The sequence below is a fragment of the Myripristis murdjan genome, chromosome 3 (assembly GCF_902150065.1).
Source record: "Myripristis murdjan chromosome 3, fMyrMur1.1, whole genome shotgun sequence".
Taxonomy (NCBI): domain Eukaryota; kingdom Metazoa; phylum Chordata; class Actinopteri; order Holocentriformes; family Holocentridae; genus Myripristis; species Myripristis murdjan.
In genome coordinates this window covers 13,858,081-13,873,925 of record NC_043982.1, presented here as the reverse complement: position 1 = coordinate 13,873,925, position 15,845 = coordinate 13,858,081, and the positions used below count along the sequence as shown (strand labels likewise).

At 41.1% G+C, this 15,845-nt stretch overlaps 1 protein-coding gene across 1 annotated transcript; it reads left to right on the top strand.

The window, feature by feature from the left end:
• Positions 1–809: 809 nt before the first annotated feature.
• On the top strand, positions 810–13,147 carry pros1 (protein S). The gene is made up of 14 exons (XM_030048522.1): positions 810–947; positions 2,023–2,180; positions 3,192–3,216; positions 3,337–3,420; positions 3,770–3,892; positions 4,183–4,308; positions 5,169–5,297; positions 5,529–5,769; positions 5,943–6,129; positions 7,636–7,800; positions 7,987–8,155; positions 8,756–8,892; positions 8,976–9,204; positions 12,164–13,147. The coding sequence occupies exons 1-14, from the start codon at positions 869–871 to the stop codon at positions 12,349–12,351; spliced, it is 2,040 nt and encodes a 679-aa protein (XP_029904382.1). The 5' UTR covers positions 810–868; the 3' UTR covers positions 12,352–13,147.
• Positions 13,148–15,845: the final 2,698 nt, after the last annotated feature.

The following is a 15,845-nucleotide window of genomic DNA, read 5'->3' as shown; positions in this document are numbered from 1 at the left end:
GTGTGTATACATGTATGCATCACTGTGTGTGTGTCTCTGGTGTGGACATCGGTGCAAGTCTGTGTCCTGTGTGTGTGTGTGTATGTGTGTGTGTGTTAGTGTGAGTGTGTGTGTTTTATGTGTGTATCTACTATGTACTGTAATATGTGTTTGCACGTGTGTGAGTGTATGTGTCCATGTAGGTTGTGATAGGTGTGTGTGTGTGTGTGTGTGTGTGAGAGAGAGAGAGAGAGAGAGAGAGAGAGAGAGAGAGGGAGAAAGAGAGGGAGAGAGAGAGAGATGTGGTGTGAGGTTTGGAGAATACTATTTAATTGTTTATCCATTATCCATAATGTGAATGACTTGTTAGATTATTTTACTTTGCAGTTACTTGGCAGTGCAGACCTTTAAGTCAGATCAATAAAGGAGATATGAATTAAAATTGAATGGAGAGAGAGAGAGAGAGAGAGAGAGAGAGAGAGAGAGAGAGAGAGAGAGAGAGAGTTGGTTGTTTCCAGAAATCCTTTGTGCACCAGGCCTCGTGTGTATTGTAAACCTATTTTCTGCATGAGCTCCGCCAGAAGCCACCCAAACTCCCTCACCATTCACTGCTACATACACCAGCATGTATGCACCAGTGTGTGTGTGTGTGTGTGTGTGTGTGTGTGTAGCGCTCCCTAGCTGTGTCCCCTCTCTCTCTCTCCCTGTGTGTGGACTCCTGGCCTGTGGCCCAGCTCTCTCCCTCTCTCTGAACCCAACAGGCGAAAACACTTTCGGGAAGAATAAAGTTTTTTTTTTTTTTTTTCTAATTTCTCCCCCCCTCACACGGACCCGAGCTCAGCTCCTCTCTCAGAGCCAAACCGTGGCCTAGCAGCTGAACGGCTCGACTATGTGGAGCAAGAAAGGGGCACTTGGGAAATCCTTGGCTTGTCTCGTATTTCTCGTGTCGCTCATCGATGCCAGTCGATGTAAGTATACCGGATTGTTTAGTTTAGGGGTCTCGCTTGAACGGGACAGGGGGAAGTAATGCTGTCCCGGCACGGGATTATAAGTCTTATTTATTGCGAGGGTTGCAGCTGCTCCGCTAACAGCAACTTTCAGGCTGATGGAGACTTCTGGGTGTCAAACACCAGCAAGTTTGTCAGACTTTTAATGTTGTAACTTCAAAACTGGGCACCAGAAACGCCAAAGTGAGCAAGAAGTCAGCTCACGACTCTTTTCTTCATTATAAAGATGCCATGAAACAGCGCTTGGACAACATGAGCGGCGTGTTACCACAGCCAGAGGTCATTTCTGGGAAATAACGGTTTCGCAATGATGTTTTAGACCTTATTCAGCGGAGGGTTTAGTCCACTTTGTCCGGCAGCCACATCAGCCATCTGTCATGAGTAAACACCAGCGGCTGAAAAAGAAGAACTCTCCTTTTGGGAATAATCATGCATCACTAAAATGTAGCATTACTGTAATTGTGACTGCCATTTATTTATCACAGAGGTGGGAGTACATTCATGTGCACATCAGCTGGCCTGTTCAGTTTTATAAGATGACCAGTGTATTATAGTGGCAGCAACAGTCCCAGGACGGTAAACATGCAGACTGCACTGATAGTGGTCTGATGGCTGTAAGTATTCTCATGTTGTGTTACTGCAGCCCACTTTACACTGTGTATATATTAGGACTGGGCTATACGGACAAAACCAAATATTACAATATATTTGACCAAATACCTCGATATTGATAGTGTGACAATATTTTATGGGTGACTGTTGGTGCTTTCATAAGATATTTTTTCTAAACAAACATCGGTAATTTGGATATGATGAACAAACAGGTGGAGACAAACAATCAAACAGCTAGGACAGTCTAATAAGATCACTATAATGCAGCCTTTAAAACCAGGAAAAGAAACATGTACGCCATATAACAGTATTATCCTAGACAATATCTAATTTCATATCACGATATCGATAAGGCATCGATATATTTCCAAGCCCTGCTATATACATATATATTTACATTTGTGTGTGTGCCATTCTCTGCCAGTCTTGAGTCAGAGCAGAGCCACCCAGTTCCTGACGAGGCACCGGAGAGCCAACTCTCTATTTGAGGAGAGCAAGAAGGGCAACCTGGAGAGAGAGTGCATCGAGGAGCTGTGCAACAAGGAGGAGGCCAGGGAGATCTTTGAGAACCAGCCGGAGACGGTGAGCTATGATAATAACTTTATGTCTCAGTCAGTGGTGCTCACATGAAGTCATAAAGACGGGATGCTCTGGGTGAAAAACAGTAGAATGAAATAGTCAGAAAGAAATAGAGCAAGCAGTGACCCTTAGGGGGAGAGAGAGAGAGAGAGAGAGAGAGAGAGAGAGAGAGAGAGAGAGGGAGAAGGCAGGCGAGTCATCAGACAGTCACTGAACCAGATTTCTTGTGTATCTAATGATAACAGAGTAAGTGTGTGTGGGAGGAGCAGGTGTGTGTGTGCGTGTGTGTAAAAGCATGTGCCCTCAGCTTAGAAACTAGGACAGGAACATCTACAGGTCCTAACAGTGCCTTAAATTCAAACCGATGAACATTAGGCCCTGAAAGTCATTAAAAAGTCATTTTCATTTATATGGTCTTAATGTCAGTCTTAAGAGTTCATCTAATTTCAGTTATCACACTTATTTACACACATTACACACATTTCTATTGCCATACTTACCGTCAACACTTGTTAGGAAGATGCCTATTGTTTGTGCTTCCCTGTCTCAAATTCAGTGCAAAAAGTCATGCTTACATTTATTGCTGTCCCACCCTATCGAACTGAAAAGAAACATAATAGCATAATAGTTCACAGCCTGCCGTATTCCCTCCTAAAACTGACTTTTGCACAGGACCAAATATGTAGTGTTTCTTTAACACTGTACTTACCTGCAATGCTCATTTAATGATAATGTGTCTGAGTATGTATTCAGGTGGTTAAAAAAAGGTCTCCAAAAGGCATCAAATTTCATTCTCTGATGCCTGCAGATGTTGACTTCAGGTGTTTTCTATTTTTGGACCAGAGCACAGGTGGTTCTGACAACAAAACCTGCTGCCTTTCTCATGTTTCACACTCTCATCTTTCATTTTCTGTCTTTCTTTACAAAGTACAGAAAGCTAAACTGTTATGAAAGAAAAGGTGCAGTGGAAGGGAAGGCTTCACTTTGCTGACACACTCTTCCTCTGTTTTTCAGGAATACTTCTACCCCAAATATGTCAGTAAGTTTCCAGAATTCACTGTGCTGTGGCTTTGTTGTTCATCTTAAATTCATAGAATCCTTATTGCACTATTTCAGCTGTGCTATCACAAATAAATGCTTTTTTTTTTTTTTTTTTAAGTTTGTCTGGGTTCGCATCGGGTCGGCATCAACAACCAGAACTCTGACTCCAGTATCCCATCAGACCTGCGCACCTGTGTGAAAGGTGAGCGGCCGTATGCATCCAGTTTTAATGGAAAATTTATGTTGCATTGTACAATAATAATGAAAAAAATCTCTCCTCATAGTGCTCTGTTAATCGATTTCTTTGGCGACTGCTGTGGTTTCATCAAGGTTAATATCAAATTGCAATGTAAACACAACCACTGCTATAGCTTTAGCACTCATTTCTAAATTTGATTTTGTTGTTTGTGATGACATTATACTTCTGGATGATTTGTCTCCTGCATTTATGCCTTTTTTGTTGAGTCTTTATCCCTCATGTGTCTGGTCGTATCACACACACTTGCGAGTCCTGCATTTGGTTTTGATTATGTCTCTTTGCTATGTGGCAGAGATCAGTGACCAGTGCTTGCCATATCCGTGCTACAAGGAGGGCTCGGTGCGCTGCGTGGACGGCCAGGCCTCCTTCACTTGTGTGTGTAAGCCAGGCTGGAAGGGAGTGCGCTGTGAGGATGGTGAGAACTGATAAATCATTTGAGACCGGGTGTTTTTTTTCCTCAGTGCCATCTGCTCTGTTGTTTCGTGTCAAGTCTCATCTTCCAATGGCCAAATATACACACGGCATTATGCAAGCATGCTTTAGAATTCCCACTACTTTTAATTTCCTGTGCATGTACTTGGTACCCAAATGTTAACAAGAACTGCTCAAGATAAATCAGATGTCGTTCCACTGATTATTACAGCATTTTGAAATGATGCAGCTGGCTGATTGTAGATACTGTGGTGTGATTTCTTGACTGGACAGACATCGACGAGTGTTCAGATCCAGAATTTCCAGCAGGATGCAACCAGAAGTGCTACAACTTCCCCGGCAGTTTCCGCTGCATGTGTGAAGATGGCTATTACATCAATGATAAGATCAACTGCATAGGTAAGACGTCATTCATTTACCTTTCAGTTCCCGCTGCCATGTTGTATGTTATGAATAAATCAATGGTCAACCGATTTCTCAGACCGCCGAGGGAGTGAAAGCAGCTGTTTTGTGTGCATGTTTATATGATGTGTATGAAAACCACCAGCTGTTTAAGTTGGGCTTGATTGGGGAAAGCAACTCCTATGGAGCGTTGCTTAGCAGCTGAGCAAACACACACTCTCACACACTTTTCTTGAAAGTGTGTTGTTTTATTTAATTACCCCCTTTTATCATGTTGATGGTGGAACCGTGTGTACCTCAGAAAACTTCTTTCTTCCCAGCTGTGGCCTAGAGTGATTTGTTATTTCTAACAGGGGAGGACAGTTGACCTGAAGGGAACTTTTATGTAATAGTGTGTGAAGACCCTGGGTTCCCTAACCTCTGAAAAGATGACCCATCCTTGTTACTGTAAACAGACCATCAGTCTTGGCCCCCCAGGCTATTAACACCTGCTTATAGTTTGTGGTCTTGCTCTTTCATTTGTGCATATTTCTGTCCTGTTTTTTTTCTGGGCAGCTCAATGTTTGTCTTTGAGCATGTTTGAGTGTGTTGCTTGTTAAGTACAAAGTCTTCACAAACATGGAGTGAGTCAGTTTGACAAATCTGTTTTCTTCAGATTTTTTTTGACAGGGTGCAGAGACGCAGGATGTAATTTCAGTCAAATTTCCCCTGATATGGGACCGTTTTTGTCGGTGCATTCAGTTCTTGACAGTTTATTTGCCATTTTGTTCTTAGTGTTTACATGAAATAGTCTCAGGCTGTTTATAATGCCAGGTCTCATTGGTTACTCACTGTCTCTGTCTGTGTGCTGCTTTCAGATGTCAATGAATGTCTAATGTACCCCAGTATCTGTGAAGAGCCGGCTAAGTGTGTCAACACCCCTGGCATGTATGAGTGTCAGTGTCCCCCGGGATTCAAATATAACTTCACATCCAGAACCTGCAATGGTGAGACCTGAAACTACTGCACCTTTCTCACCACAAGGAGCACCATGGAGTCATATAATCTCCCTCTCAAAACTCCCAGCAGGTCACAAAACTGAGTACAGTGACCCAGTTATTTGCGTGTTGGAATTGCACTGCCTGGCAGACAAGCAATGTTTGTTTAAATAAACCTAGCGTGATAAAAATTGAATAAAATATCACAGCTCACAGGCTAAATTATTTGTGTCGTTGCAGACGTGGATGAGTGTGAGCTGGATGTGTGTGACGGCACGTGTATGAACACAGTGGGCAGCTATGTGTGCTACTGCGATGGTCGTCAGGGTCTCCGTTTGGCAGAGGATGAGCGCTTCTGTGAAGAAATCCCGGTTTGTGTGGATCTGTATGAGCACAAGCACCCTGAGATGCTGTACCTCGGCGAACAGTTTGCAGGCCTACCTGTCATTTATCTGCGCTTCCGTCTGCCAGAAAACACAAAGTGAGGGTCTCACACACACAGACACACTCACAATTTCAAAAAGCAGTCTCCTCGCTTTCTTAAAGGGACTATCTGGATTTATCTGGAATACAGTTTTTTTGTGTGTTTTGGATGAGCTATCCCTTGAATGGACTACTCTGCAAACTGGTATCTCTCTCCCTTGTGGCTGTTAGGTTTGCCGCAGAGTTCGACTTCCGCACATTTGACCCTGAGGGAGTGGTTCTATATGCTGAGTCGTCCCAGGATTCATGGTTCATGTTGGGGCTTCGGGGCGGTCGAATTGAAGTCCAGTTCAAGAACCAGCACACATTCAAAGTCACCAGTGGAGGCAAAGCCATCAACGATGGACAGTGGCATGTGGTAGGAGAAGACTATAATACAGTCAGTGTTGGGCAGAAGCTTTAGGGCATGTAATTAAACTACTAGTTTACCTACATTTTGCAGTGACTTGCACATAGTTCAACTAAATTCATAGTCACAGAGCAAGTCAATGAGTTAAATCACCTTTTTTCCAATTTAGGTGACATTAACTACTAAATTTTTGGGGGGTTTGTTGTTTGAAACAGTGTTTCGCAATTATAATTCAATTGCATGTTCAACCACCTTTTACCAACCACATCCTTTTTTTTTTTTTGCATCTTGACTGCTATGACGGCATGCCCAGACACCTCTCACTGTGAAACTGAAAACTTCAAGTTATGAAATGTCCATTGCTCATGATCATTGAGTACTCTCAATTGTCAAGAAATATTCAAAGAATTTGTAGCATGCTGTTTTTGAACTTACCTGGCCAAGTAATTCTGCTTTGTACAATATCCTCCCCTGAACTCTTAATTTCTTTCACTTCCCCATGAGTGTGTCCTGCAGGCAAAATGTCTATGTGAAAAAGTGTATCACTGATGGGCCCTATAATGTTTTGTTGTTTGTTACAATTTTGTATTACAGTCATTTTTTTTTTTTTTTTACAAAGTAGTTTGAATTACCTTCAGATAACCAAGCTACAGTTTTCCTAAGGGTAGCTTTGCTGTAGTTGAACTTCTTCCAATAGAAACCCATTCCAGCCACATGAAAAAAAATGGATAAATTGTGATTTTTTTTCTTTTTTTCTTTTCTTTTTTTTTTTCTTTTTTTTTTTTTTTTACAATTATGAAGCAGTTTAGAGACTATCTGCATCATTTGCAAAGGATCTTATAGCCAGCAGCTTCAGTCTGTGTTATGGTTGTCTAATTAGCCTGCTCCTGTGGACCTGAATTGAAGGATTCCACCTTACTCTACAGTTTAAGGATATTTTTTGATAATGCAGTCATTTCAAGAGATCTTTGAGGAACAATTTTAGTGTCATTGGACATACCTAAGCTATTTCATAATGGTAAATAAATCACAATGTATAAAAAGTCACAATTATGAGCTATAAAGTCGCAGCTGCAATAAAAAAAAAAAAAAAACTAATAATGATGTTATTAAGTCACAATTATGAGGAAAAAAGAAATCTGAAGAAAAGAAAGCTGAAATATGAAGTCACGATTGTGAGGGAGAAAAAACACAGTTATGAGTTACTAAGTCACAATTGTGAAGGGAAAAAACCTCACAAATTACCCTTTTTTTCATTTGGTGGGAATGGGCTTCCATATTTTCCAGTGTAAAGTAACTGGTAGCTTGCAGAACTGTGCTTTCAAAGTAGCTTCCCTGGCACTGATGCAGTCACATCTTCATGTCCAGATGAGCTGGACTGTCAGCTGATAAAATCATTAGGATGGAAAAAGGGTTTGTGCTGTGGGGTTCATGTGCTTGCGTTAAAGCATGTCAGGGCTTTATAGCACAGTGAGTAACGGGACAGATAATAGCACTATGTTGTGTAACACACAGATCTCTGTGGACGAACTGGAGAGCAGCATCAGTGTGAAAATCAGCAAGGAGGCGGTAATGAGCATCAACAGCCCTGAGAGTCTCTTCACCTCTGTTAATGGCAAGCTGGAGACGAAGGTCTACATCGCGGGTCTGCCCAACCGCACCGACAACGTCATCAAACCTGTAAGCAGGCTGTCCTAAAACATAGAGGCATAACAGTCACCCAGCAGACAGAAAACAATTTTGTCACGTCTTATACATGAGAAATGTGTCAGAATCACTTCAATAAAAGAGTAAATGTGCAGGAATTTTCTTTGTTGAAATATTGAGATATAGTGAAGACTGTGTGTTGTTTGTGTGTGTTCTTAGATTAACCCTCGACTGGACGGCTGTATCCGAGGATGGAACCTTATGAACCAGGGGGCATCTGGGGTCAAGGAAGTCATTCTGGAGAAGAAGAGTAAACACTGTTTCGTCTATGTGGAGCGAGGGTCGTACTTCAGCGGGGCAGGACTGGCGCAATTCGACATCGTCTACGGTGAGTAATATAGACCAAAACACTTTTCATGCTTATTCACTCCTATTGAGATTCAAATGTCATAGAAAACAACTCTGGAGACTCCCGATTCAGTCGGTAAAGTCAGTCAGTCACGGTGAATGAGAGGCTGTCAAGCCAACAAACAAACCAAAGCATGACATTTTCACCAGTTATAGTTCATAAAATGAAGCCAAAAATAATGCTTAATTTTACACAGTTAAAATTGGTGGCCCTCTCCTTTACTCAAAGTACCTTGTAATATTTTGACAGTCTTTATTTAGAAAAACTGACTTTGAAAAAAATAAAATAAGATGAAGAAAAAATGATATAAGCACTGGGAAAGCAGGTACAGTAATGAGCAAAAACTCCGGTCAAACTAGAATTGCTCTCTAAAGGGTTTTGAAATGGCTGCATAAGCCCAAAGGTCAAAAACATCATTAACCTGTACAGAATCATGGAATCCTTAAATTTACATAAACCCGTAAAACTAGCAAAACTGAGGATGTAAGATTTCCCCCCTGACAATACCAGTATGTTTTTATCTCCCTGTGTGTGTGTGCGTGCATGTGTGTGTGTGCGTGTGTGTGTGTGTGCATCTAGGTGATTCTGGGAGCTGGAAGGTGGATCTGAAGATAAATATTCGGCCATCTAGCAGCACGGGTGTCCTGTTTGCTCTCGTCCACAACAACACAGTCCCTCTGTCAGTCTCCGTGGTAACCCAGGGAGCAGAAGAAGCTGTGAGTTCATATCTAAGAGTACACATATGCACACAATAACCTAACACATTAACCCTGCAACCTTATCGCCCTCCCTGCTCCAGAACTTGCAGGTGTTCCTGGATGGTGTCTCCGTGGCAACCCTCGAGTCAATAATGCTGTGTTACCCTGAGCGTCTGACGGTGGAACTGACTGTCACTCCCGCAGAACTCCACATCTCAGCCAACTCCTCCACTGTCATCTATATGCATCCCGATGCCCTGCGTGAGGCGCTGGATCGCCTCAACTCCACCATGCAGAAGCCCATCAGTACCTATATCGGTGGGATACCAGGTTAGTTAAAGCATAACGACAGGCATATTCACCCTGGACCTTATTTTCCTACCATTTTCCATCATAGCAATTAATTCACACCTTGTTCATTGCTTCACTAAAGAGCTACTTACAGCTTACTTGCCAGGGTACATGGCTCAATAACACAGTACAATACAACCAATAGAAATGCAAAAAAAAACACCTCAAAAGCAACCATAACATGTCTTTTTAAACAAATTGACACTGACTCTGTAATGAGACATTCATTTATCCTGCATCGAGACTGGAGTCCTGACTCACCAGTCTGACTATCGGTGTCGGTCAGCACTAGTTCTTCAAGGTCAGCTTGGTGTGTCTCCAGCCGTGTACCTATTCAGGGTGACAGTGGGGATGGAGCCTGCCCCAGCATGCAATAGAAGGAAGGCAGGGAAACACTCTGGGCAGGTTGCCAGGTAAACACCAGGATAATCAGAGAGAGCTCAGCTAGAACTTGCCAGGTCCTGTCCCTAAAAATGTTTAGTCGTGGCTATTAGGAGGCATCGTTGTCATATCAGTAGGTCAGTAAGTCAGTGAGTGACATACTAGTTTCTAGGCCATCCCATCGTAGCGAGGGTCTGGCAAAAAGAGACATCTTCCATCTACAAGAATGTCTGGGGCCATCTCGAGGGGGCGATTGAATGCTAAAACAGATGAAAATCAATAGCACTGTATGGGCCTTTTGCAGAAAATCAACATTTTTTGTGATTTGGAGAAAATTAGCCGAGATGGTAAAGAAGATGCACATTTCGATCTGCTTAGATTAATGAAATCTGGAAAAATTTGAAGTGATCATTTGGATTCCTACCCCTATTGCGGTATTTGCTGCTCCATGTGAATGTAGTACATTCACCAAGTTTGGTTCATTAAACCTTTGCCTGTTGCAAGAACAAGCGCTTCACCAGGAATGTACTACTCCAACGTGAATCAAGTAGTTAGAGTTGTGACACAAAGCTGAAAATTTGTTTTGAGGGATGCACAACAACATGCATTTTTTAAGTTTCATGTACTTTGCTATTATCAGTCCCCTAACTATTTTCTGCCGTAGCACTGCCACTGTATCATTACGCATCAGCGCTGTGGTCCCACATTCAAACTGTAGGGAGATACAGATGGCAGTATAGCTCTACAAAGGAGGACTGTATCCCGCTCCAGCAAACATGTCATATTATGTCCTACTCCCACCCACATACATTTTTTTATATGCTGGAACACAGGATGTTCTTGATGATGGAAACTCATGACAATGCTTTTCCTGCCACTGAAGAACACTCTCCTGTGATTCAACTTGTCCGCATTGACCTTTAAATACAACCTGATCTCTGATTCCACTGATTTTGAGGCAGTGCTGTCCATGGTACCTAAGTCCTCCCTTTCCTGGAAGTCATAGAAAGCCACCTTTTTAGCGGGCGGCTCTGTTAATGCCCATCACTGAATAGACTAGGAAAGAAAACGGCCCTCACCCAAATTTTCTTGCCTACCTCTAAAAAAAGTGAAATCAATTTGAGTAACAAACATTTTTTAAATTATTGAATTATTATTATTGTTTCGGCTGGATTTCTGCAAGAAACAGTAACATTTTTCAGCTTTGTGTCACTGTTCAAAATTGTGTTGTTTTCTGATCTATATCTGCTTCATTCATTTTGGAGCAGTACGCTCCAGGTGAAGCTCCTGTTCTCACGACAGAGAAGGTATTATACTTGTATACAGGATCAAATACCACTATGGGTAGAAACCCAAACTTTAAGTATCACTTTCAATAAAAAATGTGTGTTTTCCTTTGGTTATACAACCAGTCAACATTATATAGCTTCAGTGTCAGTGGAAATCTTTTGAAAGTGCCATCATTTTACAACCATTGATGTTGGCTTAGAATTATGTCTTCATTATAAACATTGTGCTGAGCAGTGATGGTAGTCAGGGGTAAATATTTAAGATGTACTGTGATGATCATTTTAAAGTATTTAGCTCCACTGAGCGCATGTATACTAATCTGGTTAGCACATGCTCGACACTGCCCCCTGATGTCCCAAGACTGCACTGCATTCTCAATTGGTCTCACTGCAGTCAGTGGCTGTGGTTCACTTTCCTCTCTCGCCAGGCCTTAGTGCTAACACACACAGATAAACACACTCGTGCTCACATTGCCTCCTACAGATAGTTTAGCATATACAGTTCACATCACCCACATTTGTTTAGACTCGGGAAAGAAGGGGTGACACATACTCACCCTCAGCTGAGCTCCAGTGAAGTTTAGATAACATTAAGCGAGCTTGCTAGCATACCTCTATGGCAGCCTTCTTTAAAACTACAGAACGTGATAGATGGTGTTTCTTTAGAGTTACATAAAGGGCAAAAAAGCTCATAGAATGACTTTAAAAAGCATAATCCAGTTGTTGTGAAGACAATTTGATGACAATGTTTTCTGAAATATTGTAATTTCAGGTAAAATCTGCTTCAAAACCCACTTAAGTGCTACAAATGACACCAAACTCTACACAACAATGTCTTTCTTGAGTAAAAAAAAGAGTTAACTCCACTAAAACTGTGTCTTTTATCCTTTACAGTTTGGAATCAACAGGGGGAGAAATGAAGATTTGGTTAAATAACAAAGAATTAAAAATGGCACTGGCATCAGTATAGTTCTAATGATATCTAGCCCTAAAAGCACAGTGCTGAATGCTGGGCCACTGAACTGCCCATAATATGTATGTTTTCAGCTTATACATGACCAGCCTCATGTACACAGACAGCTGCAGCCAAAAAACAAAGATGTGGACAAGAGTGAAAACTGTACATGAAAGGCATGGATATAGAAAATTTGCACTTACATCCATGATTTTTTTTATTTTTCTTTCCTTCTCCCCTCCCTCACACGGACTCTCCTTCTCTCTCTCTCTCTCTCTCTCTCTCTCTCTCTCTCTCTCTCTCTCTCTCTCAGAGGAAGTCCCATTCCCTGCCACCCCTGTGACGGCCTACTATCACGGCTGTATGGACATCTCTATCAATGGCCAGCAGCTAGACTTTGACGAAGCCCTCAACAAACACAACAGCATTAAGTCTCATTCCTGTCCGCCTGTCTCTGCCCCTGAAACTCACCCTGATGCACCTCCACCACACAGGAAGTGACCTCAGTTACACCCAGATCCACATCCATTAGCTGTTACTTTAGGCAGCATCTCACAGCTTCTTCCTCTTCTTCTTGATATCCTTTTATTTCTGGGAAAGAGAGAAAAGGAGGAGAGGAGAATGGGGGAGGGGAGAAGATGAGAAAGAAGTCATTGGAAGGGGAGACAGTGGCAGACTGAAAAAGTCATATTTGTCCACTTTCTCTGATGAGTTTATTTTTAGCTTTGACTTAAGCGTTTTCTCCTTTCACCTTCATTGCCAAACAATTGTTCCCATCCAGGGAGCGCTTCATTCAATGTTTCTAGTGAGCCATGATGAACACTGACTGCCAGTGAGATGGTCAGAGGCTGAATGACGTAGTTGTAGCAGTATGTTGCAATGAATTATATTATTTCCTAGAAATTTTGACAAAGAGCTGAGCTCTGTAGCACACATACCATGTATGACCAAGAGATGGTTATGTTTGTGTAGAAAAATAAACAAATGGTCACTGCTGACCAGGCTTTGTCTGACTACCTGCATCATTGTTTTCCTGTTGTCTAATTATGCTGTGATCTCTGTAATTCTGTGTCCTTCTACTACATCTCTCCGTGTTTCTCAGACATACTTTTCCCCGCCTCTTTTTCTGTTGCTGTTCTTATCGTCAAATGCCTCGCATTGTACTCTGATAGCATTCAGAATTCACCTTGTATATAAAGACGAACCCTCTTTAATGTATAACTTCAATGTAGTTGTCCAGTGTTGTGTTTGGTTGAGTGTTATATGTTTGTTTTAATAAAATTGGATCAAAACTGTCTATTTTTGTTTTTACAGTGCTGTACTGTTGAATTTCAACTTTGAAATGTGCTATTCCTTTGCCTTATATTTAATTAAATTTGTGGTAAATTTGTGTTGGTGAACATAACACTGAATGCCAAAGCCAGAAACAAATGAAAACCTCATTTATCCTACTCACATAATATGACACAATATGAGTCTACATAATATCTCATTCAGTGACACTGTGGTAGCTAAAGGCACACAGCTGATGAGGGTGACATCAGGACAACAGAGATTAAGTCAGGTTTGTGGTCAACAAAACCCTGCTTACATGGCAGCTTAGGAGGATATCAACAAACATACAGCCTATTTACAAAATATGCTTAAACCAAGGTCTGTTTAACTTTTCATTTGCTCTCCCGATTGAGACTATATTCATCAAGAGTTTTGCATGGGGTTTTCAGGAATCCTTGTAAAATCTTCTTTATGCGAAATTCATGTCTCTCACAGGTCACTATCTTGAGTGATGCCAGCTCTGCTCAAATCCCAGGCTGGGACGTACAGACAGTCAACTTAATGTGCTGATTTGGGTGTAGGGCTGACGTTACATGCTGCAAATGTCGTGCAATTAGTTGCAGGGGTACAACTAAGGAAAATGTTGAACTGGGCTTACATCATCATCTGGAATGTTCCTTATGGGTTGGTGACAAACTACTGAAAATTAAATGTACAGCATGCAACTAATTGCATGGACGTTGCATGGTGAAATGCCAGTTTGATTGCATGCAACTGAGAGGTTATGGAGTCCTATCCAATAAAAACAGTGAACTGGGTTTGCATCATCATTATGAATGCTCCCATTCCAAGCAGGTATTTGGAAAAGACACACTGGCAACAGTATACATTTAATTTACAACATGCAGCTAAATGCATAGAAACTGTACTGTGTTAAGGCCGAGGTTACAGGTGAAACTTTTTCATGCAATTCGGTTGCATGCAAGTGAGATATTTGTGAGTTCAATCCAATGAAAATCATGCTCTGGGTTTGCATCATGATTTGTAATATTCCAACACTTCAAATATAATTTCCAACATGCAACAAATAGCACGTAAGTTGCACTCATAGAAACTGAATGAATTATATTATTATCTATATTCAGTTTCTATGGTTGCACTGAATATGTTGGCCTAATTGTTGCTATGTAACTGAACTCATCCTTAACATTACAAATGATGATATGAACCCATTTTGTTTTTATGGCCCTTTTTTAAATTATAAAACTATTTTTCGTATTTATACCGAATTCTTGATTTTCATTGGCTGGCACTACTACATAACCCCAGCACAACTTTGTTGCATGGAGTTTAAGTTGCATTCAAGTTGCACCATGTAAAGCTAGATTAAAAATTCATGATATGGACAAAATCAGATTGCGATTATTAGCAGCTATTACAGTTGTAAATTATTTTTGGTTTCATCTGGAATTGTATATGTTTTGGCCTTAAATGCTTAGAGCAACTCATTAATTGATGATATTATCAGATGGGCCTCACTTGGAGGACCAAGCTCATATTCCTATTTGCCAGATGCTTTTGATGCATCCTCAATAGTTCACTCAATCAGTGTATGTACTACGCCACAGCCTTTCAGGCACATTACAATATCGATAACATCAATATGAATTGAAGATATGATGATCCTGTTTGGGCATAATTGCTGCAATGAGGTTCCCATTCCCATCATCATGATGATGAAAAACACAGCCATGCAATGGTCAAAGAAACACACCAAAAAACAAGAGGTACTGGACATAGTAAATCATACTTGAACATACTTGAACAAATGAAGAGCATTTACACAAAATTAAATGGTTTCTGAATAAGCAGCTGGTAGTGTCACCATAATGAAAACCACAGTAAACCATAGTTTGACCAAAATAGGGTGGGAATGTAAAGATTGACGGGGAATAGCAAGGAAAATGACAAAAACAGCAAAAGCAGATGTGTGTGATGAACTGGCCAAGGAAATGAAATCATGAAAAAAAGGAAGGACATGTGACTAAAACAGGTTTTCGGTAACGCAAGGGGATTACAGAGAAACAAAACAGAAAGGAAAAAAGCCTTGTGAAAGGAATGTGGAGGGAAAATATTTTGAATAATAGTGTGATACTGATAAGTTGACTGATCCGACCACACAGAGAGGGAAATAAAACATCCAAGCAAAGCCTGCTTATCAGGCTACACAGCATGCTGCATTAATGGTGACGATACAGACAGGTGGGCTGACAAGGCGCTAATCTGGACCTTTAGATACACTCACGACTCCAGCAAATGCCTGAGAGAGAGAGAGAGAGAGAGAGAGAGAGAGAGAGAGAGAGAGAGAGAGAGAGAGAGAGAGAGACTTTCACATTGTATACAATGTGAAACAGGTTGAGACAGACCATTTTCTTATAAGCTGTCCAAATACAAAAAAATTCGAAATTTTATGCGTCAAATTCAACCAGAAAATCCCAGAGTTTCTTACAACGGTGGAACTGGCAGGAGAATATGTGCTATTACTGTTGTTACCATTACAATTATTAATCATTTTTCATGTATATAATATACATAGATTTTGATTACTTCAAGTATTGTCCACTTATATTTCATTGTAAAGCCAGTTGAGAGAGGGAGAGAAAGAGAGTGAGAGAGAGAGAGAGAGAGAGAGAGAGAGAGAGAGAGAGAGAGAGAGAGAG